The sequence below is a fragment of the Brienomyrus brachyistius genome, chromosome 7 (genome assembly GCF_023856365.1).
Source record: "Brienomyrus brachyistius isolate T26 chromosome 7, BBRACH_0.4, whole genome shotgun sequence".
Taxonomy (NCBI): Eukaryota; Metazoa; Chordata; class Actinopteri; order Osteoglossiformes; family Mormyridae; genus Brienomyrus; species Brienomyrus brachyistius.
Genome location: NC_064539.1, coordinates 1,366,446 through 1,389,595, shown reverse-complemented (window position 1 = coordinate 1,389,595; position 23,150 = coordinate 1,366,446). Strand labels below are relative to the sequence as shown.

General features: G+C 42.3%; 1 protein-coding gene across 9 annotated transcripts in view; it reads right to left on the bottom strand.

Moving 5' to 3' along the window:
- Positions 1 to 23,150, bottom strand: part of psd3l (pleckstrin and Sec7 domain containing 3, like) — a 118,656-nt gene that overhangs the window by 10,135 nt on the left and 85,371 nt on the right. For all 9 annotated transcript variants that reach the window (XM_049021278.1, XM_049021277.1, XM_049021282.1 and 6 more), the window contains 3 exons: positions 14,068 to 14,111; positions 9,509 to 9,687; positions 6,323 to 6,393 (listed from right to left, as the gene is read on the bottom strand). In XM_049021278.1, coding sequence (XP_048877235.1) covers positions 6,323 to 6,393; positions 9,509 to 9,687; positions 14,068 to 14,111 — 294 coding nt within the window. The remainder of the gene's footprint in view (positions 1 to 6,322; positions 6,394 to 9,508; positions 9,688 to 14,067; positions 14,112 to 23,150) is intronic.

Genomic DNA, 23,150 nt, shown 5'->3' with positions numbered 1-23,150 from the left:
CATCCTGCTCCCACTGATGAAGCACTGGGTGTAATTCGCTATGATTGCTACTCCAAAGTCTAAAGCCCTTGTCGCTCAAGTTAATGTACCAGCATGTTTGATTATTACCTGGCAGCTCTATGGAAACCATTGCAAACACAATCAGTCAAAAGAAGGATGAGAACACGTGTCCCAGCCCTTGGCAATCAGCCACGGGGACGCGTGTCACACGGCTCGCTCCAGCCACCTGTCGGAGTGATGGGAATTAAATCCATGCATGCCATGCATGTGCGGAGGGGGGGGGGGCAACAAAGCATGTGACCTTGATTGCATTTATGAAAATCTGGCTAACTATGCTACTTCAAACAATGGACTGTCAGGGTGAAAGTCCGTGATAATATTAGTACATCAGACACCGAGCTTTCCATGATTTTATTAAAAATGTTAAGATGATGCAGGTCAGTAACCGGTAAGACCAGGAAGAGGATGCTCATATAGTGTATTACTATATCAGATTTCATATATTAGTAAATTCATTACTGATTTTATGGCAATATATTCAAGGCTCCATTTATATTAGAAGGTGGTTCTACTACTTGTCCACATCATCTTGGCCATGTAACATCACAGCTCTGCATTCAGCATCACCTACACAACAATATCTCCCGTCTCAAAGTACCTACAAGGCTGATCATACAGTGGGGAATCCGTATAAATACAGAATCCAGGACTGGCGGATGGGCAAAAACGACGACAACTTCTCGGCCTGTTCACGACATGACGCTGGTTAGCATCTTAACGGCTGGCCAGCTCCGCCTTTGTAGCTGGCACCTTCTTAGCTCCATCCATTCAATTCACCTCAGGACCTAACAGCAATATTTATTCTACTCTTCATTGTCCGGTTTGTACAGTGGTAACCCCATGCCCTGCACCAGGCACGAGTCAATAACAATAAAACATGATTAGGCTGAAAAATGCGATCGGCGCGTACAGAGGCAACAAAATCAGGGTATACACAGAAATCCAGAGGTTAAATTTAACACCTTTTAATACCTTTTTTTAATACTTACGCAATATCTTTTTAAATCAAGTTGCAACCGTTTTTAAACAAGTTTCAAACTGATTTAAAGATTTATAATATTACACAATCTTGGCCTGACAACAGAATTTAAATAGGGAACATGGGTCAACAGAATAAATATAGTGACTGTGATTTTGAAAACATCTTGCATTTGTTAAACTTCTTCAGTCACAAGTCCATATCTTTATCCACTAGGCTACTCACGGCAAGTGCCTTAATTGTTTGGCTTTTTCATCGAGTTCACGATTTGCACTAACTGCTCTCGTCCACGCACTCCTGATTTATGAGTTGTGCATTGCATATGCAACCGGAAAGTGTTAACCCCTATCCAGGTGATATTTATGGTTTTATTGCAAACAGTAACAGAACAGTAACCCTTTCCATTTTTTCCTGCTACCAGCCTTAGCCAGTCCGTAAACACTGGGTCCTCTAGCCACTTCTGTGCAAATTTGGGTGATTCTCGCGAAATCAGATTTAGGAGGTGGCATGAAGCATTTTGATGAAAAAGTACATGCTATCAAAATGAGAAGGATACTGTTATAAACATCTTATCATGGGTTATCTTGCATGTTTTAAAGTGAACATCATAAATATATTTTCTGTTGTTTTTTTCACATTTAAGAGTAAAATTCTCCTAACCGCAACGTGTCCATTACTGAATTTGGGTTCTTTGAAACAGAAATTTTAATGTTTAAAATAAATAAAAAGGAAAAAGCTTCAGTGCAAGTAAAACTACTAACAGTTACAGTAAATAAACGTGGTATTTGGCATTCATCGATAAAAGAAGTGAAAATATTAGGGAAAAGAAATTTGTCCAAGATGAATTTTCTCATCCACCGCAAAAAATTTCAATTATTGTTTAAGTTCACAAGGAACTTACACAATCAAGGAATTTTGAAGGAGGGACACTACTGGCTGTGACACTCAAGATAGGTCAGGTAAGATGCTCATTTTTTATCTCTCCAGAAAAAATTTAAAAGTTTGCTCATCAGAGTGCCTACACGACTTTTTGTTTCTCATTACTGATATGTGAGACCTGATAAGTTTTTAACATTTAAAAAAATACAATAAAATTTTTTTTTTGATTGTTTATATTTAGACCTTAATGAGGTAAATAATAGTAAGTGAAAGTTTAGCTAGGCCTCATGGTGCCTCCACAGAGGACAAAAAGATGTAATATCACTCATACTCCGCAACAGTATCATCACTCACCGCAACAATTGAAGGCCGTACATTTTTTTTTAAATGTTATATATACACACACACACACACACTTCAAACATGGAGATAGTACAAAATTGTGTTCTAGTTCAAGCATTACTTTCATTACTTTGTCTATGCTCAAAAATGCATTTTACCTTCAATTCTTTTTTTCCATTTTCAGGTATCAAAAACATAAGGAGAATGGTAAAATAAAGACAGTTCAAGATCTAACTAAAAGACAGCATGAGAAAAAGAAACTGGAATGGAGGAAAAATTCAGCTAAATATTATCAAAAGAAAAAACAAGTACAGTAAGACCTTGGACATTCACGAGGTTACGTTCCAGAACCTGCCGCGAATGAGGAGGATTCGTGGATGTTTGGTAGAAGCACTAAAAATGGTAACGTGCTTATTTCTAGTATAAACCCTAAATATGTTCGCCAAAACACTTTACTCTCATTTAAAAGTTAGCTTAATACATTACTTTTGAAAAAAAAACAAATGTTTGACGTAAAAATGGAGTACAGTATCGTCTAACAATATTTGTCACACTAGCACATTTACAGTATAGTATACTAATACTAACATATAAATTACTACGAAAATGAAACATAAACACTTCTGTAGGGTTTTCATGGATTTCCCAGATGTGCGAAAAGATCGCAGATGCAAATAAGTTCGGTTCCAATGAAATTTTTGTGGATCTGTGAATTCGCGAATCACAAAGCGTGAATGCACGAGGGATTACTGTACAACCTCTTCTCGATTTGAGTCCAGCGTCCTCACTAAGTGAGCCAGAAAATTGCCATGAAGAACTCCAGTCACCAGCAGATGAAAGGATAGACCTGACAGGGCCAGTAGAAGTATCCACCCCCAAGAGAATATATCCAGCAATTATATAAAAAAAAGAGCAGACATCAAAACTTGATTGAAAATTGATAGCCAAACTGACGTATACAGAGGAAAAACTAAAGGAAAAGACTAAAGAACTACATAATCTGAACAGAAAAATGAAAAGACTCCAGGCTCAAAGGTTAAAGAAGCTGGTGAACTGGCAGCCTGGAAATGCTTCACAAAAGGTTGTTAGTGCTATAATTTTATGGACAAATGATTGTATGAACTTTTTCATAAAATAAATATATTCTTTAAATTGTGGTATTGTGTTAAATATGTCAGCTAAGCGCAGAATCCTTGCTAAACTATGAATATACAGCACTAAATCTCAGTTCCGAAACATTGAATTTAATCTCCGAAACACCACTCATCACCGCAATATGTGTTTATTAGCAAATTATTAAATTAGAAAATGATAATTAGTTTGTAATTATATTTACACAATTTATAGCACTTCTTATTTAATCTTTGTTACAGAAAAAATATACATGTCAGTTTTCAGTTAAATATCCTAAAAAAACAAAATGTAAATCGTCAAGTATGTTGCGGTAATGAGAGAAATTAAGAAAATGATAAAATAAATATAAAAAGGCAATGTCTCCTGAGTTACTTATACCTCTGAGCAAGAGTGTTAACAATCTACTTTAAAAATTACCAAAAATATACATTTTAAACCATATATTTCATGTAATGTCATGTTGCGGTAATGATATTTTTTTCTGGACTTCATGTCTAAAATACCAATAAATATATAGAAAATATTTTTTTTTTATGCGAAAATATTGTTTTTATTAAGTTCAGACATTAACCTTAAATGCTCAAAAGGAAATTTGTTTTTAAATGCCTTTTGAAAATGTTCATGTTGGATTCATTTTAAATCTGGATTTCGTGAGAATCACCCATCTGCCCATAATCATCATGGGTGCGTTTGACTTCTTGCAGCCGCTTACAGCACTGGCTTAAAGCAATGCATTCTGGTCCTGACGCAATGCATCATGGTCAGATTTTTTTGTCCAGCCAGCACTGCAAAACATCACCACGCGTCACCATGTCACATGGTTCAAAAACCTCGCGAGAGCAGGACTTTAGACAAATCGGGCAGCACCTCTCAGCTGGCTGCACAAACTGGAACCACCTATGTGACAACACAACTTTGCCCTTATTGGCTTAAGATTTTAGTCACACGCATGACGTTTGCATCCCAGGCAGTTCAGATGCGTTATCTGCCATTTCTCCCGAAAAGCACATAAAGCAGTGAAAACTTGTACTTAGTTAATTTACCTGGTAATAAAATAATAAAAAGTTATAAAAAATTAAATAAATGCTCTAATTGTACATGTGAGTTAGTTTATTTATTGTTAGTTACTGTAATGTTGTGCTGCTTTATTTGTTTAATCGTCTAGTCTGTGAAGAATGCATTCAAGTAAGAATGGCATTGTACTCTGTACATGACAATAAAAATTTTGAATCCTTGGAATAAATGTATTTGATCTTTTTCCTGGCAGCTATATTTTTAGACAGGGCCACTATACACAATAGTTTTTTTTCCACTGCTAACAGTTTTATCAGGAGTTGGTTATTGTAAAAGAAGTAATGTGCATGCAGGTGATATTTGTATAGATTTATCTTCACCCTTCTGGCAGTGCTGCCATCGCAGTCAGGTCTCGCACACTACAAGGAGTAGAAGTTGTCCGGCTTGGCTGCGGTCAGTTTATACTACGAGGCTGAAGTTGGCTCCTTATTCACAGCTTCATATTCAGATTTTCTGGTCCACCTTAAATGCTTCGTAGCCCAGTGCAATGACGCAATTGTGCCTGCAGGGGTACCATTTTAATACCTTAAACCTCTCTGTGCCAGGCAAATATCAATTTCTCAGTAAACAGCAGGCATTCCATTATATAGAAAGAGTGACATTGTCCTGGCCCAAACTGATTAAGTTATTAAAACGGTCCCCCTACAGGCACAATTGCATCATTGCATTGGGCTGCGAAGCATTTAAAGTCCAAATAAGGAGCTGCGAATAAGTAGCCAACTTCAGCCTCGTGTTTATACTCCACCCTGCGGCCGCCGGCAGATCTCGCTCCACGTCACGTCAGCTGCAGCCAGACCTAATCCTAGTCGAATGCAGCCTGCTTTTCTGAGTGTAAGTAGCCAACATGTACTTCAGCGCGCAAACTGTTTAAGGCGTCGCCCGACCACCGAATATGACGTCAGCATCTCAGAGAAATGAAGGACTGAGCCTAATCCACATTTAAAATAATTTGTGAGAAATTTACAGATAAAGTTTAAAACACAATTGGCCAATTCGTAGTTTAAAAAAATCTCAAATTTAATATCTCGTAAATTTGCGTGTAATACCTTTTAATACTTTTTAATGGCCTTAATTTTTGCATATGTGATTTACTATATTTTAATACTTTTTAAAACCCCACAGATACACTGAAAATAAATACCCTGGCAGTTTAGCATCCCTCCACGCTGGGGAAACCTCAAATGGGTGAAGCCAACCAGAGAAAGGCTTTCAAAAGTTGAGACTACAGTTAGAGATAAAGGAGGGTGGGAGGTGAGTAGCTGGAAACAGAAAGTGCAGCTACCAGAGGTTCTGGACAGCATTGGATAATTAGAGGTTTTCCGAGCGAGGCGTAACAGGACTCTGATAATTATTTTAATTGGTCTTTGTATGGCGGTGCCTTACCCTTTCAAGTCCAAGTTAACATCGTGATTTTATGGCCCGTCGCGAATGCGACGGCGGGACGGCAAATTACCCGCTGAGTGGAATAACGTATGAGGCAACGAGACAGCAAATTCATGCGCATCAAAGCGGCGTGGCGTGAGTGTGCCTCCCCGGGGACCTGAGCAAAGCCTCCATTAAATGGGTTTGGATTGAGCAACATTTTTTGCATGTCTAACAGAGACCTTTATTAGAAGGACTGCAGACAGATCAGCCTATAGGAGACTGTACTTAGACGGACCAACAGCCCCCTAAAAACACCATAATGCCCCACAAACTTAGCTAAAATGCCTTAAGCAGATAATCGGTCGATCAAAGTCGTTATTTATGGGGATCTGGAAAAAGCCAGATGTCGCTGATGCCTTTTTATTCAAGATAAACAGACAAACTGTTACCCATTTTCCTCTAACATTTTACCATCATATGATTCCTTACCTTCTGCAAGTAAAGGATCATCCCTTTGAGAACAGCATAAAATGTTTTCCATCCTCTCTTTCCTCTCGGTGCTAAAAAGAAGAAAAACGGGACATCAGTCATAAAACACACAAAACGTGAGGGGAAAAAGAGCCTGGAGCTATATCCACTGATCTGCAGGATCAAATACGTCAACCCTGTTTTCATGTATTATTGTAACATGACAACGCTGACTAAATAATTGTGTTCCAGGGGATGCCCTCTCTCAGGATATGAGGTAGCATTTAAAGTAGCAACATCCCTTCTTCTCGGTACAACTGAAACCACCTAGTGTTTAACGTCATGCAAAAATAATGTGTCTGTGTTAAGGTTACGGCACATTGGCAATTAAAACCTCACTTGACTTGACATGAACACAACCACCTTCCGACACAAATATCCAGTAGGGTGCTTATGTTCAACAAAGAACCCAAGGCAGGATGTCCTTGGGACGGAAAAGATGCTACAATGTCAGTTTGAGGATTTCTGACTCCGGCCCGTTACCTAGAGAGGGCCACATAAGCACTTTAGTGTGGGATTGAGGACTTGAAATCTGTATTAAAGGGCCCTTCAGAACTTCAGCTCTCCCTTGCAAACAAATTCTGGCGATACCATTCTCAGAGACATGCTGCTATGGCAACGTGCAGAAGATGAACTCGGTAACAGCGGTGGCTGTAGAAACCGTTTCTACGGACCTGATCTATCGGGCTTCGCAAAGGAACAAACGGGTGGCATCGGCGCCATCTGCCTAGCCGTTCCGCCTCTATTTCCTGTCACACGCAATGCTATGAACTGGCATCGTTGCAGTCTTTTATTACATTGACCTTGCAGTGTGTCTTAAATATGGAATTCTCTCATTTAGGATCCTGGGGCAGAGTGCAGCTCTGCGGGTCTGGATTTTTGTGTCTGTGCCCAGAAGGTTGTCGGTTCAAATCCCACGGTGAGAGAGTAATTATAATCACAGTTGGTCTGTTAAGCAAGATCCTAAACCTCAAATCTACTCCAGGGGTACTGGGAAAATGGTTGACCCTGAACTCTGACCCCAGGCTTCGCTCTCACCTGTATGCAAGAGTCTCCTATGACAGCAAGATAGGATAAGCGGAAATCAGATTTCTTTCTACCAGTACAACAACAATAAAAGCTTTCTTTTTCTATTGAACCCATGGGCAGCAAATTACATCAGTTAAGCAAAAATCCACTCCACGTGCACACGAAAACAAGGCTTCTTCCAGAAAAACTTCACAAATTGATTTTGTGGGCCATGTAAGATTAATAGGGCCATAAACACTATTTTAACTAGAGGGCAGTTATTACTCTGATCTACTCTCAGATCCAAACAACTGCGCTTAAAAACCTTCAGGATGCTGCCGCAGGAGGTGACTGTAATAGATGGCGGTTTTTTAGCAGACACACGTGTGGTCTGTACTAACAAATCAGCAGGTTCCCTCCTTAACGTGGTGAGATTGTTACACAGTAGAGTTAAATGCCTGTGGAGCCAACCCCCCCCCCCCCCCTCCCATTTGCACCTGTTACTCAGCAACTTAATTTTCTCCGTAGGAGCTCACGTTACTCTGAGATGCCTTTACTGCTACTCCAGGACGTTCCACTTCCCGATTATTAAAGCTTAAAAAACTCGACCCACAGTAAGTACATACTGTTCATCTTTCACCTTGTTGGTCCTGCTACCTCCAGTGCCTACAAACTCAAGACCGAAATGGCATTTCAGTGTACTGGCATAACAATGAGGTCCAATCTGCTTAAAAAAGAGGATTTATTACACCTGAAATAGCACACATGGCTAATAATTTTATACACACACAGCAGGCAGTTGGATATTTTCCATATTTTAAGCTTGTGATCTGTTGCTCGAAACTGTTTTTTTTTTTTTTAATGTGTTGGATGATGGATTTATTTTTTTTACATAATAGGCACACTAATAACTCAATTCCAATTAATCATAGAAGAAAAATACTGATTTTGATTTTCAAAATTTATGATATTTATGATTTTATCATTCAAAATGGTGATGCAGCCACATTCCTGAAAGGTAAACCGTAAGTTAGCATGCCCAAACTATTTCAACTAGTATTCCATTTCTGGAGCAATTTAGGTAACTGTTTAGGGAAAGGCTCCATAATAACAACTTAGGATAAGTTGTTTGACCCTCGTTTGGCCTCTGACTAGCTGTCCAGCCAAGCAGCTCATTCTCATAACAGATTTAGATTATGAAAATTCTTGTGTATACAGCACAACACAGAGCATGCATCTAATGCAAAACAGACAAGTAAACATGGATCAGACAAATTAAAAAATGCACAGTACATACACATAGCCTATTCTGAAAATCAATTATGGAAAATTAAGGAAATAGAGCAAACAAACAAATATTGCCAGATGGTATATAGTCAATTAAAAAAGCTCAATTTTTCCATGTACTGCCCCCCCCATCCATGGTCGCCCCAAACTGTGACACCCCAGGCAGCTCCCAGGGGTAGCAAAACGGAGCAACTGCCTGCCTTGTGTTATTCGCCCCTCTCTGTCTTATGCTGTACCCCGCCTGTGATGGTGATGGAGTATCCCTCCCGTCCCGGGGTCTCTGCAGTGATTTAATAAGAAAGCTGACAGGAAGATGGAGGCATGGGGCTGCGGGTCGCAAACGTTAGTGCCCGTCACGGCGACTCCATGCAGCACGCCATGTCCAACAGCCTGCTGCTCCGCATTCCCACGGTAATGAACCCACACAACAGGCGAATGTATATTAAGCTAATCGTGTTCCTGTTAATGACAAACAATAAAGAAAGACTCTTCAGCTGGGTAGGATCGATAACTGTGCATTATGAAGGATGTTGTGTATAATCAATCACTCACATTTATGCTAAATGAGCAATAATATATGTAACTTAATGCCTGTGACATCATCCATTACCCAGGAACATAAGTTTACTGATGCCGTTTTGATTAAATGTGCATTTGAATCTAATTTCCTCACTATGGCAAAAATGAACATTAATCAGATATTTATTAACACAACAGCAATATGTTTGACTGGTCCAGAAGTGGAATGAATTCTGGCCATCAGACACTGTGTTGTTCTCAAACGGTGAATGGTTTTACGGTTGAGTAGGAGCTGTAGCTTGGAGGAGCTCGGCGGGAGCGAAGGAGACTTACTCTTCTTGCCATCCATGTCGGCGTGGATCTTGCGCCCCAGGAAGCCGGTTTTGTAGACAGCAGCATTGGGGTCGTGCGAAATGCTCAGGAAGGGGTTATTGCCGCTGCTGATGCTCTTCGTGTTCTCCGTCTTGTTGTCGGCGAGCTCGGAAAAGGACTTTTTCAGCTCGTCACCGTCTCTGCATGTCACAAACAAAAACAAAGAGCTCTGCATTACAACCTTATTGATTAACTCTTCAGGCTAATGTGACGCCCGAAAGTATGTCAATTGTCATTTAACTGATTCACAAAATTCGTCAGTGATTGTCCCTGTAACCTTGAACAGAATCAGCAGTTGGAAGATGGATTTATCAATGTCTGCACATTTCATATGGGACGTTAATTAAAAGTTGTACTCGCATCCTTGAACCCAGTGCATGCTGGGATTGCTCCAGGCTCACCCCATCCCTGCACTGGTAATGGAAGATGGAAGTGGTGCTTTGTTTTCACTTTTGTAAAGTTTTGCTTTGCTTAGAGCCATTTTCATCTCTCTGAGATCTTGCCAAAGTGCTCCAGACAAAACCATCCTGAAGGAGCATCTTTTTTTCTTGCGTTGTTTGTGTTTTGTTCTGAGCTTCCCAGGGCAAGCGTTTACCTAGAAAAGCCCCCTCTCAAATTTACCGTTATATCTGCCAGACCTGCATGCTGTACTGGTTCACGAACCGCCAAGAAAAATATATGCACGAAAAACCTGAGCAGGAAGAATCGATGACTTCACTTCGTGTCGGCCTGTCATAGGATCATTTCTCCAAGACTGGGAATGCATCTGCTCCGATCAATGTGGATGTTGGGGCTCACCAGACCGTCCAGCCTTCACAGCAGGACTGCACACTATTGCCCAGCCGGCACACATCAAATGCCACCCGTCTTCACTAATACAAATCAATATGATCCTTAAACCCCCTCAGACCGCCGAAAACACAGTGGATGAACAAAATCTCATTAAAACGATGAGTATCGACGGTGTTGGGCTTCTCAGCAGATCAGGTCCTGCAAGGTATTTTAATAGGACTTGTTTTATTCGTTTTTTATTTGTAAACAGAGTGAGACGGCAATACCTAGGATCACCACTAGGACGCAGCGCAGGAACACAGCCATAACCTACAGGGTAAATGCTTAGCACTTTAGCATAATGGTGATAGTGGAGGCAGCGACATCACAGTCACAATCCCTGTCCCAGACGGCGAGGCAGATAAATGAACCTCAGATCCATCGCTCATCCCGTACAGACGGGGAAGAAGCTGGGACATTTCTCAGAGAAAAGTTTGCCCATGTGGGAGAGGGGTGGGGGCAACATGGCCATATGGGGCTTTTCATTAGCGACAGGCCTTACATCGTCACCAGGGGGTGTGTTAGAGGTCTCTGGCTGATGGAGCTTATGCTACACCTTTACTGGGATCGATTGTGGGAGCAATGAGACGAGTAGCACAGCTTGGGGATGGGGGGCCATCTGTAGCAGGATGGGGGGAGCCCTCTGTAGCAGGGTGTGAGGGGGGTCATCTGTAGCAGGGTGTGGGGGGGGCTCATCTGTAGCAGAATCGGGGGTTCATCTGTAGCAGGGTGTGTGGGGGGTGGGGTCATCTGTACCTGGATGAGGGGCTCATCTATAGCTGGATTGGGGGCTCATTTGTAGCAGGGTGTGGGGGGGTCATCTGTAGCAGGGTGTGGGGGGCTCATCTCTATCAGGACAGCATGCGGGATTAGGGTTTGTGGTATATGCCTGGTTAACTGTCTAATGCTCAGGGAGCATGTCACAATTTAAACAAAAATATCGAAGACGTACTGCATGGAAAATCAGATAAGAGTCCCTATTGTGGAAAAGTACTCATTTTAATATCATGATTATCTGTAGCAAAAAGTGATACAGTCTGCAGAAAGACCAATTTATACATCAATATTTTCTGAGAATACAGCAATTTTCCTTTAAATCTGTTTCATTCATTGAGTGATCAGATTAACCTGTTTTTTTTCTCCTCCGAAGGGCCAACATAATGTCTTCCCCCGAAATCGCATCAGATGACATTACGATCCCAGGCGCAGTGACGTAACCATTACACTTCAGGCTGCTGTACAAGTGGCCTCAAAAAGAGCGGGGAAGGCAATACGCCTTCCCTCTACGACCGAAACAAAGCCATTTAGCTAGCAAGTTACAAATATAAATTATGCTAATTCGACCTTCTGCATTGTTCTGGTGACAGCTCAGACGTTAACACGCATCTTAAAATGAACAATGAATTTCTTAATTACACAAAACATTATTCTGTGTACGACAAAAGACATTTAGAAACGAGGAATCACATTATGCGCAATTAGCTAACTGGAATCTCTAAAATAGACTTCAAACAAGAAAAATCCTCCATAAAATCACTAGACGTCAAAAATACAAGCTTCCATGCTAATTGCCAGGATAATTATATGATGAGAGATAAGCAGATTTACATGGATCTTACAGCATTTAGCTAATGCTACATATGTATGATGACTACTGGGTAGGGTTTTGAGTAACAGGTGAAAAAATGCTTACAGGTAAGCAGCAGTGTGCTGTTTATTAGTCAGTATTTGAGGTGATATGAAAATAAGAATGTATGTTTTATTAAGCATAAATACACGATAATTTACACCAAATATTTTTTTTTTACAGTGACATCCCAAAAACTAAAAAAAATAATAAAATTACTCTGTGTTCATTTTGTTGATTTGCATTCCTGATATTATGCTCCATTAACTATGTTAATTGTACTTGTCCTTAACTGATTGTTTTTTTAAATAGCAAGGAGAATTTAATTTTTACCCTCTAGGACAAACAAGGTTCACACTCTCAGTAATGAATTATTTTAGAGTACAGGTCATTTTGATTCTCAGGTCGATTGTGTCAGGTAAACCACTCTACTTCTTTCAGTAGATGGTCTGGTAGTTACTACTTTGTTGACAATTAATTTTAAAGTGAAGAAGAGACATGTCTCTCCTTCTGGAAACACTACTATAACTTCTTGTTTAAACACCTTTTCAGCAGCCTCGTGGAATGCAGCTGTCCATTAAAATGGCCCCGTGTGTTTCCGAGGCAGGAGACATGGTCGGTTCCTTTGTGACCTCGTTTCTCACACCTATTGCTGCAGCCATAACCACCCAAATTGGTGCCGAAGCCCACAAGGGCAACGGGCACAGGCAAGTTACCCAGCCCAGACCGTGCCATACGTTTTCATCTCAAACCTGGAAAAAAAACAACCAAACAAAACCTTTCTGTAGCCAGATATCTCCACGTCTAAGTATATAAATGTCAACAGCGACGTTAGCAACGGCAGAAACAAAAAAAAGCCGACAAAGGCGCAGTGGTACCCAGGCAGCCATTTTGACTGCGGGGTGGTCAGAAACTGCCGCGTCGCCATCATGGCTCTGTCAGAGCACTGTAATTATTCCTGTCACATTCCACTGGCTGTTTAATGACAGAAAAATGCCTGCCCCCCACCCCAAAGTATTCACATAAATAGAGACAAAACACAAAAGTGATACATCACCCAAAACGTTTTTATCTTAAGTTTAATTTCCTGGTCTGCTGCCCTTAGGTTAGCACGCCGCATACAAATTGTCTGGTGCACAATCATACATCAAGATTAAGAGTGCGCCTTTAATCCTAAACGGCGGTGACGACTCCGGGCTGGTGTTTGTTAAAAAGCTATCAGTGCCATCTTCCGTCACGTTCTGCTCAGTGCACTCAGGGGTGGCTGCTCCACCAAAGGCTGTCTTTCTGCAAGATGTTATTCCTTTTTTTTCCCCCCATATGTGTAAGAATATCTGTAAACGCACTTCCTCCTGAGTGGCGATGTTTATGCACCTTTGCCACCGGAGGCGCAAGTACTGTGCGTTCAATGCTGGATTCACACGACTCCGGAGAGGGTCAAGGAACCTGTTATTTTAACATGCCTGCTGACCGTAAGGAAACAGTGATCAATTACAGCTTAAACTGCAAGACTTTGCAGTAGCAGGCTTTCGTCGTCCCAGGGGAGGGCCTTAGTGACCACAGGAAGGGGCGCACACGGACGGACGGATGGCCCTGATCACCGTCATTTGCTGAGCCGGCTCTCATCTTAATTGACGGCCAGGATTAAGCCGGCACTTCTCTGATCACTCACTCTATCTTGGGAAACACAGGAATGTGTCGCAGTTCGTAATTGTGCATGTCGCTCCTGTGCAAAGATCACTATTTAGTAAAAATCACCATCAGGACCACCACAATCTCAGTAAGGCAATATGAACATACAACAGGCAAGCATCCTGTAAAAAGCTCCCAAAATACGCCAATGCTCCAAAATGCACATGTTATAGGAGGTATGGAAATACAGGCCTGAAGTGAAATGGCTCTTTGATATCAGGAGGTGCTTGCTGAGAATGACAATCTGGCTGATTGGAATTCAGACTAATATTCCATTACACAGACTGAAAAAAATCAATAAGGAACATCAACATATTCTTCAAAGTGAAACATATCAACAGAATTACTGCATAATGAAATGTATACTTACATTGCCCACTCCAGTTTTTCATTTTTGATTGAATTGTACAAGGCCTGGAAAAAAGGAAAGAAAAACAAATAGCATCAAATACATATTAAGATCACAAATATTCTTATTTTGGATTTGCAATGCTGCTTCTGGATTCCGCTGACGACTCGCCCAGCCGAGGAGGGCAGCGCTCATGACCTCTTACCAACAAATTAGTTTGACATTTTTCAAAATCGAAAGACAACACAAAGACATTTACTAAACGGCCTTCAGAAAGGTTTAGAACTGAACAAATACAACATGGCTCTGAGTTAATTAAGTATCGTCTCTCATTATTTATGAGCTCATGTTGGGTTTAAGCCGACCCAGATGTTACTGTCATTTAACCCTTCGGCATTTTCCAGCCATATACGTTAATAAATCAGTTTCTATAATAAACAAACAACCGCACGCATTCATAAAGAACTCCTAAATTAAGAAGAAATTGACAATCCAAGTCAGAATTTGTCCCAATATCAAAGAAGTGAGTAATTAATACACCTGACGAGAGAGCAGGCATTCAAGGAAGGTCAACCATAACAGAGCGGACTTATCAAAGGGGCCGAGGGGATCAGCACCGTGTCTCAGATAACATACTACAGACGCCCCTCTACTTACAAACTTTCATTTTACGAACTTTCAGATATACAAACGAAGAGGACTGTAAATTCAAATTGTGTTTGTTGGGCTGCCGTTTCCTGTCTGCAACATCAGATTTTGTTCTGTGCGCCAATTCCGCAGAGTATGACTTCTGGCCGCTACTCCCGCCACGCAGCAGCGTAACGTGCGAACTCCCAGCATCCCAGTTCTTTGTACCTGCGTATACCCAGATATTGACAACATGACTTTTTCTCTTGTCATATTGGTGTAAATGCACATAAAATACGTACGCATTTACACCGTTACAACAATCGATTGCCGCACGCATCGTTTTTAAAGGTGACGTATACTTCCATACCTAGTAAGTCAATCCCTGTGCATACCCTTAAAATGATGTTGAATAATGAACATTTCAAGATATGAACGGCCGTTCGGAGCGCATCTCGTTCGTAGGTAGAGGAACGTCTGTATAACCAGGCTGCACGCCATGCATTTTATAAAGAGCATATATTAAAGCGCTTGTTAACGGATCAGTTTGCTTAGTGACGTAAAGAGTCATATAACACAGAAGGAGTTAAGTGGGGTGGTGGGGGGGATATTACATAACACACAAAACTACAGGTGAACATGACAAATTGCTCAGCAGAGCGGCAAACTGACTCATCACACACTACACCTCGGGGCCTTTCGCCATTAATGATATCATATGAAAATCACTAGCCAGAAGAACACAAAACACTACAAAAATAAGGACATACCACGCATTTCTTAACTGATATTGTGTTTATCACACAGAAACCTGCAATGATTGTCCATGAAATTTCTGTTGGGTGTGAAATTACATCATATTAAATAAATGCTACAAAATATTGCTATCACAGCTGGTTCACTTTAAGAAACAGCCACCGAGTGAAGTCTGCTCCCTATCAGCGTCACCGTGCCTGACCGGTAACGTGCTTTAACAAAGTCAGGCATTTGAGGTGTCGGTACATCTGGCAGTATATAGAGGCTGCTGTTTATCATGATCTTTAACACGATAAACATCTTAACATGCTGCATTTTGGCTGCCCATTACACGTGGCAGCATTTTAGCTAGTTAGCTAAATACAGTGGAATATTTTTCAAAGCGTACCATTAACTTGCCACACACAAACTGCTGCAGATCTGCAGTTTGTAACTCTGGAGAGCTTCTCCCTGAAAGAGGAGATGGCTCTGACTGACATGCGTCGGTTGCACATCGAGCAAAAAGAGCGCACTGGACAGAATCTGCATTCTCACTGCTATACTGAAGCCCCCCACAGAGCTGCCAGCCGCCTGAAGGATGTCCTTCTCCAGCGGTGCACTTGATCGCCCCACACCTGCACTTGAGCCGGCCAGGGGAGCCATTGGACAGGTCTCAGACATGACTAAAAATGCTACTGTTGTACATCGTGGTGACAAACATTTGCTAATCCTGCCAAGAGTGAAATATTAAGTATACAGGATTTATACAATGTAGCCTGAGAGACTTGGATTGCCAAGCAACAGAAACACTAACCTATTAGAAGTAAGAAAATATATTTAGTACAAGATTTAACAGTTTAGTTGTCAAACCAATTTGGAATTAGGCCGTAATATATTGAAGTCAACTGACAGGGGTAAGTGTTTGTTAACGTTAAAACACGATCCAACAAAAAAACCCAGTATTGATTCAGCAGGTTTTCGGCAAATCCTGATCTTCGTCTTAAATCTAACATCCCTGGTATGATCTGCCCCATCCATCCATCCATCCATCCATCCAGCACAGTGTCAAAGGATCTCTGGTACTGCCCACTCTATAATTTTGCATACACTCACGCCCCTAATCAAGTGGTCCAGCAAAGCATATTGGAATTAATAAATATAAATGAACACCCAGACATCTGAAAGGCAAATCAGAGGTAGCTGATCATCAAAAAAAGCATGATACTGTCCTATGTTAACAAAGAATTGAGAAAAAAAAATTCAATATTTCTGAAAATGTATTTCTTCGATAAATGAAATTTAAAAGAAGGAACAACAAAGGAAATACTGAACATTTCAATGAAAATCTGTCAACAAGGCCCTCGCTGCCGGTCACCTCACTGGTAAAGTGTGCTGAGCCAATCGTCTCTGCAGAAAGAAAACGGCCAGAAAAACAATGTGCAGAAACAAGGGAAACTAGCCGTTATTTACACAGTTTTTGTCATTAACACGTTTAGCCTGTCTCTCTCACTGGGCCTGTATTCAGTAGGAAAGTGATATTTTTAATATTGCATGCGTTTTGTTGTGCAGCCACTAATTGTAGAAACTTCAGCAGAGGGCGGGAAGGGGAGGGGAAAGGGAGGCTTTGGTTACCAGTGAAAGCTCATGCCATGGTCCTCACTCAAGTACATGACGGAGCTAAATGTCACGTCTCTAAGCCCGCTAATCCCACGCATTCAGGGCCACTGGAGCACTGCCAAGGCGCACATTTCGGCTGGGGGCTCGTTATGTTACAATCTGCCGGAGTGCTGGGCACGGGGATGGCGAGCGTGTTCACGGCACACACGTCCACCCAACACAGTTTATCACGCGCCAATATGTGGCTTAAGAATTCCTGTTGTGGCATCAAAACAGTTCGGGATATTCTCCTTGCAGGGGGAGAGAGAGAGAGTGTAGAAGAGATGGGAGGAGAGGAGAAGAGAGAGAAGGAGAGAGAGGAAGGGAGGGAGGGAAGGACAGATATGAAGGCTTCCTGAGCACCATAGAAAAGGCTCATTTTCAGGCAATGAAAACAGATTCACTGCAGTACGTATATATCCATACATCGAGAGAGAAGCCTGCAGACGGCAAGGCCAGGTCTGACAGGAGCCGTACAGAGGTGCCAGGGGTGGAGATCCTAAATACTTGTTTGAATGCGAAGTTTGACCCTGAGGCACCCCCAGGTCTCTGGCGCCTGCCAAATATTTGGCGGATCCCCAAGCGAGAAAAATCGACAGCTGGTAGCAAGGTGACAGCGACAAATACGATGACACAGATCAGTACCTGCTGAGGCTAATAAATGACACCCCACTCCGGACCGCTTACAAAAACAGACGGGGGGAAGCGACACGCTCACACTCACACACACACATGTACGTCACCCCCCCATACACAAAACAATCGTGAAAATGCCGAAGCAGCCACGGCAGTGAGCCAGCAGGCACAGAGACCTTCCCAAGGCAGCGTGATCCACCCGATTCTAACAAGTGGTTATTTACCTAAGAGCCCATCCCCGAGACAGACAGGCAGGGCACCTCACGGGGACGACTTCCATCACACAGAAATGCGGCGTTAGGACCAGTGGTCCGTCTCACAGGCAGGCGACGCACCCCTGAGCGCTAACGAGCGAGCGAGCTCCGCCACCACTGGTCTCTCTCTCGCCGTACACACAAGTTCGAGCCCCAGCATCGGCTGACCAAAGAATCAGTCTTTGAATCAAACCCATTTAAGCAGCAACAAACATGCATTTACACACACATTTGTATTACCTTGTCTTTCTTCTGAGCGGATGAGAATTCCGAGGAATTGGACACTTTCAGGGACTTGGACCGGTGCTGTTGCCGGCGGACTGACTCGTCCCTGCCGTACTTGACAGATCCGCTGGCCCTCATCCGGACCTTGCTGGTCCCTTGGACACTGTTTACCCCAATCATTTCCACGCGGCGGCCCCAACGCGCGTAGCACGGTAACTACGGGACGCTGTCGCTGCCTTGTGCGTGTATGTGTTGCTGGGGGGGCCGAGGGGGGGGGCTGACACTTGCTATGGAGGCGGCAGGGAAGAGAGAGAGAAACGATCGCAAGCGGAGTCCGCGCCTTCAAAGCAGCAGTGCAGCCTTCTCCTGCATCTCCGCGATACTGTTTTGATTCAGAGTGATAGTTCCAGGGGAAGCCAGACGTCAGAGACGGTGAGTTAGAGAGAGAGAGAGAGAGAGAGAAAGAGCAAGGCAGAGAGAGGGATGGAACAACACACCTCCCCACCCACCCTTTCTGGGCAAAGCCAATAGCGCAACCAGATTAATTTATATTCCAAATAGCAACAGTAGAGGCTTCCTGTGACGCTACGCAGGGAGATCATTAATGTCTGCAGTGAGATAGCGGGCAGAGGGAGGTGCCTGGACCTCGGGGAGAAGGAACGAGGGGCCAGTTAGCACAAGGCAGGGGCAGACAGAGATCTGCCCCTCGAATCCGAGAACCCTGCCCAAGTGGGCGCACCTGATACAAAATGCTCCCTGTAAACAGTCCCATGCAGGGGGGGGCATTAATAAACACACCCAAAAACAGCTGAGGTGGCCTTTCTGACATGACATAATTCTCCCACCCCAATCTGTTTTTTGGATTTGTATATTTAAGTTTCGTATGTTAGCAACAACAAGTGACAGAACGTGTAATATTAACATTTCTAGCCGATTAAATTATTACAAACACTGAGTGGGACGCAGCTGACTGCGACAGGCACGTATAATTAATAAAAAGTGCATCATTAAGAAAGCCTGCTCCTGTTTACATTTAAGTTGAAGGAGGATTTTACACATGTTCAGATTAATTTTGTTTAAAAGCAAGCTTTAATCTCTTCAGTATACAGGTATAAATCAGAAAGCAACAGGCCGTTTTGATTATGGCTTTGAGAAAATGATGGAACTGGCTCACTTCCTTGCATGCCAGGTTCCAGTGAATTGGTATACTGGAAATATATATAACAGCTTGAAATCAATCCAGATGAGACATCCTTTCATAAAGCCATTATGATCTATACCAATTCATGAAAATAAAACGGGGTGAGAAATATGAATGACAATCACATATACAGCAAACCATTTATGAATAATCCCAAAATCAACACAGATCAGTAGACTGATCTGAACATCTCAGTAGTGGTCAGTTTATGTGATAAACGTTTGAAGCTGTTAAGGAAATATTACAACAGTTCATCTACTAAAACACAGTAAATACATTTATCACAGAGAGTCACGGTGAAAGCTGCTTTTCTTGTGATGGTACAAAGAGCCCATTGTTATACCCACAACTGCATTTTGGTGTCAAAGTCCTTACAATCCACTTCAGTTACACTGAATGATAATATTCCCCCAATTGACAATAAATTACACTACGATTGTACACATCTTTTTAATAAGGAAACAATGCAAAATGAAAAACAAAACAGCCATCTTCCATTACCTGGTCTGTTTTTATTCCAATAATGAAAAATTACCGGCCTCATCACACAAAAAAAAAGCCAAAACCTTCTCTTTCCATTAACATGGAGAGATCAAATGTTCTGAAAGATATCAGGGGTCAAACATTTATCAGCCACACAGGTAGCGTGAACAATCTGAGTCCACCGTATTTCACAGTTTAAACGTAATTACGTTCTGCTCTGGCAGACACGCCTCTTTCTGGGACTAAAATCTCAGCATCGTCGGGTCCAGATTTTATTAGATAAACGACAAATCAAATGTCGTGACAGACAATGGTCTTGAATTAAACGTGAAACATGAAAATGTACATAGTATCCCCCCCCTGCCCCCGATGAACAATAATGCCTACGTGAAAAAGCTGTGACATAAAACATGTGGGGACAAAATGAGACGTCTGTCATCAAGGGACCTTTCAGAGTTCCCCCACCCCCCCTTTAAATCAGACATCAGTTAGTTCCTTAAAGATGCGGGGGATTGAAAAGCTACTGGGGACACCCTGCATGTGGGGCATTACGTAAAAATATATGGAGAGCGGCAGCAAGCAGCCTGTCGTTGGCCACTGTGCCTGTTTGACTTCTGCAGCCAGGCTGAGATGCTAAAGGCTAAACATGGGGGGGGGGGAGAAAGCCTCCTAGCAACCAGCTGTAACTATAGAGCCACACTGACAACATCTTGCAATGGAATGTGTTGAGCACTGGAGATATGGCACTGACTATTATATTTTATTAAATAATAATTTACATACGACGATTTTACTATGACGTCATAAGAGTAATTCCTTTCATTTTATATCTAATAGAAGACTGCGATTTTTCTTATCATACAGAAAAACTTGCTTTACCCTTGAGGATCAGGAATGCTACACCCTGCCAAATATGGGGTGTGAAGTTCCAGTTGCGGTGCCTGTCTGGAGGTAACCATGGCGAGCCCGCCATGGCGACAGGACGCGCAACTGACCTTGGCAGATCGGTCTCCCGTACAGCTTCACATAACAGCAATCCATGTATATTTTTGGAAGGTTTAAAAAGACCCAAACAAAGCCTGAGCCCAGGCCCATAAAGCAGACCGGTTTCTGCCACTCCTGCTGGATGACTGACGACACCAAAACAGAAAACGCTTAGCCAGCTGCTGGCCTGGAACCATGACAACTACTGAGAGGCAGCTGTAGTCCGTACCCAGACTACTAGCAATTATACAGACCATGTGAGAAATACTTACAATGCACAGAATTAATGGTCCCAGTGCAAGCTGACAAGCGGCATCCGTACTTATACACCAAATTACTAAAATGCCAAAACAGGCCCAGGTTACTCGATCACCCAACAAATCAGCCATATACCAACACACAGTATATATCAAAGTCGTTTATCCAGCATGTCACTTTCCCCGGCCAGGATAATCTGACTTTAAACAAGCTAAAGTGATTTTTGCTCTGAAGGTGACATGTAAATGGCTGACAGAGTTATCGATAGACGCACAGTGAATATCACTAGCTATTTGTTTATAGGAGGCTGAAGTCCTTGATTAAAAGCCAATCTTCCGAAAGAAATTCTTAACAAGAAGAATTATGATACATTAAAGATATCGATTTGTCAGTGGTATTTAGAGGATACTAAAGTGGGACTTGCAGTTGTTCCAGGCAGGACTTTAATAACATCCCATTAAAAGTCCTACAACAATAAGTTGTAGGGGCAAAATGGTTTGTTTGACAGCCATTTAAATCACAAAATCATGTTGTATTTTATGTTAATGTTCTGTACACAAGATCTCTCTTGTGGTAGAGACAGGACAAAAATCTTTGGAAATGAACCCTAAATATAATTGTAAGAATTACCTTTGAATATCGGCAATAGCAGTATGTTTTCCTTAATTGAGAGATGAGAGAAAACTGTATCCAAATCTGTTAACTAAAACACACGTGAAAGGAAAAAAATAAAAATAAAAAAATCACACGGCTATATATGCTAACTGGAAAGTTTCTCTCTGAAACCTTATGCACCACTTAAGGCACAGATAAAGGCCACCCTGTGACCTCCATGACAGAGACAACCCAACACTGACTCACCTGCTGCCCTACTGAACATGGGAAATAACGTGCCTCATATCCCCACCTGCTCCCCTACTGAACACAGGTAATTACGTGCCTCATCCCCACCTGCTCCCCTACTGAACACAGGGAATAGATGTGCCTCATCCCCACCTGCTCCCCTACTGAACACGGGGAATAGATGTGCCTCATCCCCACCTGCTCCCCTACTGAACACGGGGAATAGTTGTGCCTCATCCTCACCTGCTCCCCTACTGAACACGGGGAATAGATGTGCCTCATCCCCACCTGCTCCCCTACTGAACACAGGGAATAATGTGCCTGCAAGACCTTTTTCTAAGCCTCTTGAGCACTGAAGCCACAACGATGCTTTCCTTGTGCATATAAAGGCATCTAAATTTATATCTGCTAATCCATGATAACAAAAGCTTGCTTCATCTTTGTTTACAAACATGGCGGTGTGCAGCTCAGTGGGTTAGGACTCAGTGCCTGCAACTAGAAGGTCGAAGCCCTTAAAATATGTGGCAGGCAAAGTGATGTCACTGTTGCTCCCCTGAGCAAGGCCCTTAACCTCCAACTCCTCCAAGAAGCATCTGACCCTGCTCTCTCAACTGTACCTTGCTTATGATAAAAGGATCTGCTACATAAATAAAATGTAAATATAATCTTCCACCATACTGAAAAGATGCGTCGGAAATTCAGATGGAGCTGAATTCCCCCCAGGATGTCATGGTCCCACTGGCCCACTTGCTGCTCATTAAGCAGCTATGCCGGCAGCAGTTATGTTCAAAGGGAGCAGAGCTCTCAGCTACGGGTCCCGGTCGGGAGTGTGGGCTATGCCACTGGGGGGCAGTTAACGGTACTCAGAGGTACCACATTTTATCTGCTTCGTTAGGCCGAAACGCAAAGAGGTATCACCCAAATCCACCATCATCGCAGATTCATTTTGGCAGAAGAAATGGCACCAAATGTATAAAACTGGGCACCAAATCTAACAGCAATTCATTGTTTAAATTCTATTTACCAATAATCCACTAATTCATCTTCCAACTGCTTATCCAATACAGTGTTACAGGGATCATTAATAATAAGCTCATCCATATTCCACAGGGGGGGGGGTTCTCTGAAGGCAGCAATTCAGCCTGGACAGGATGCCAGTCCATCACAGGACACACATTCACACAGTATGCGCAATTTAAAGG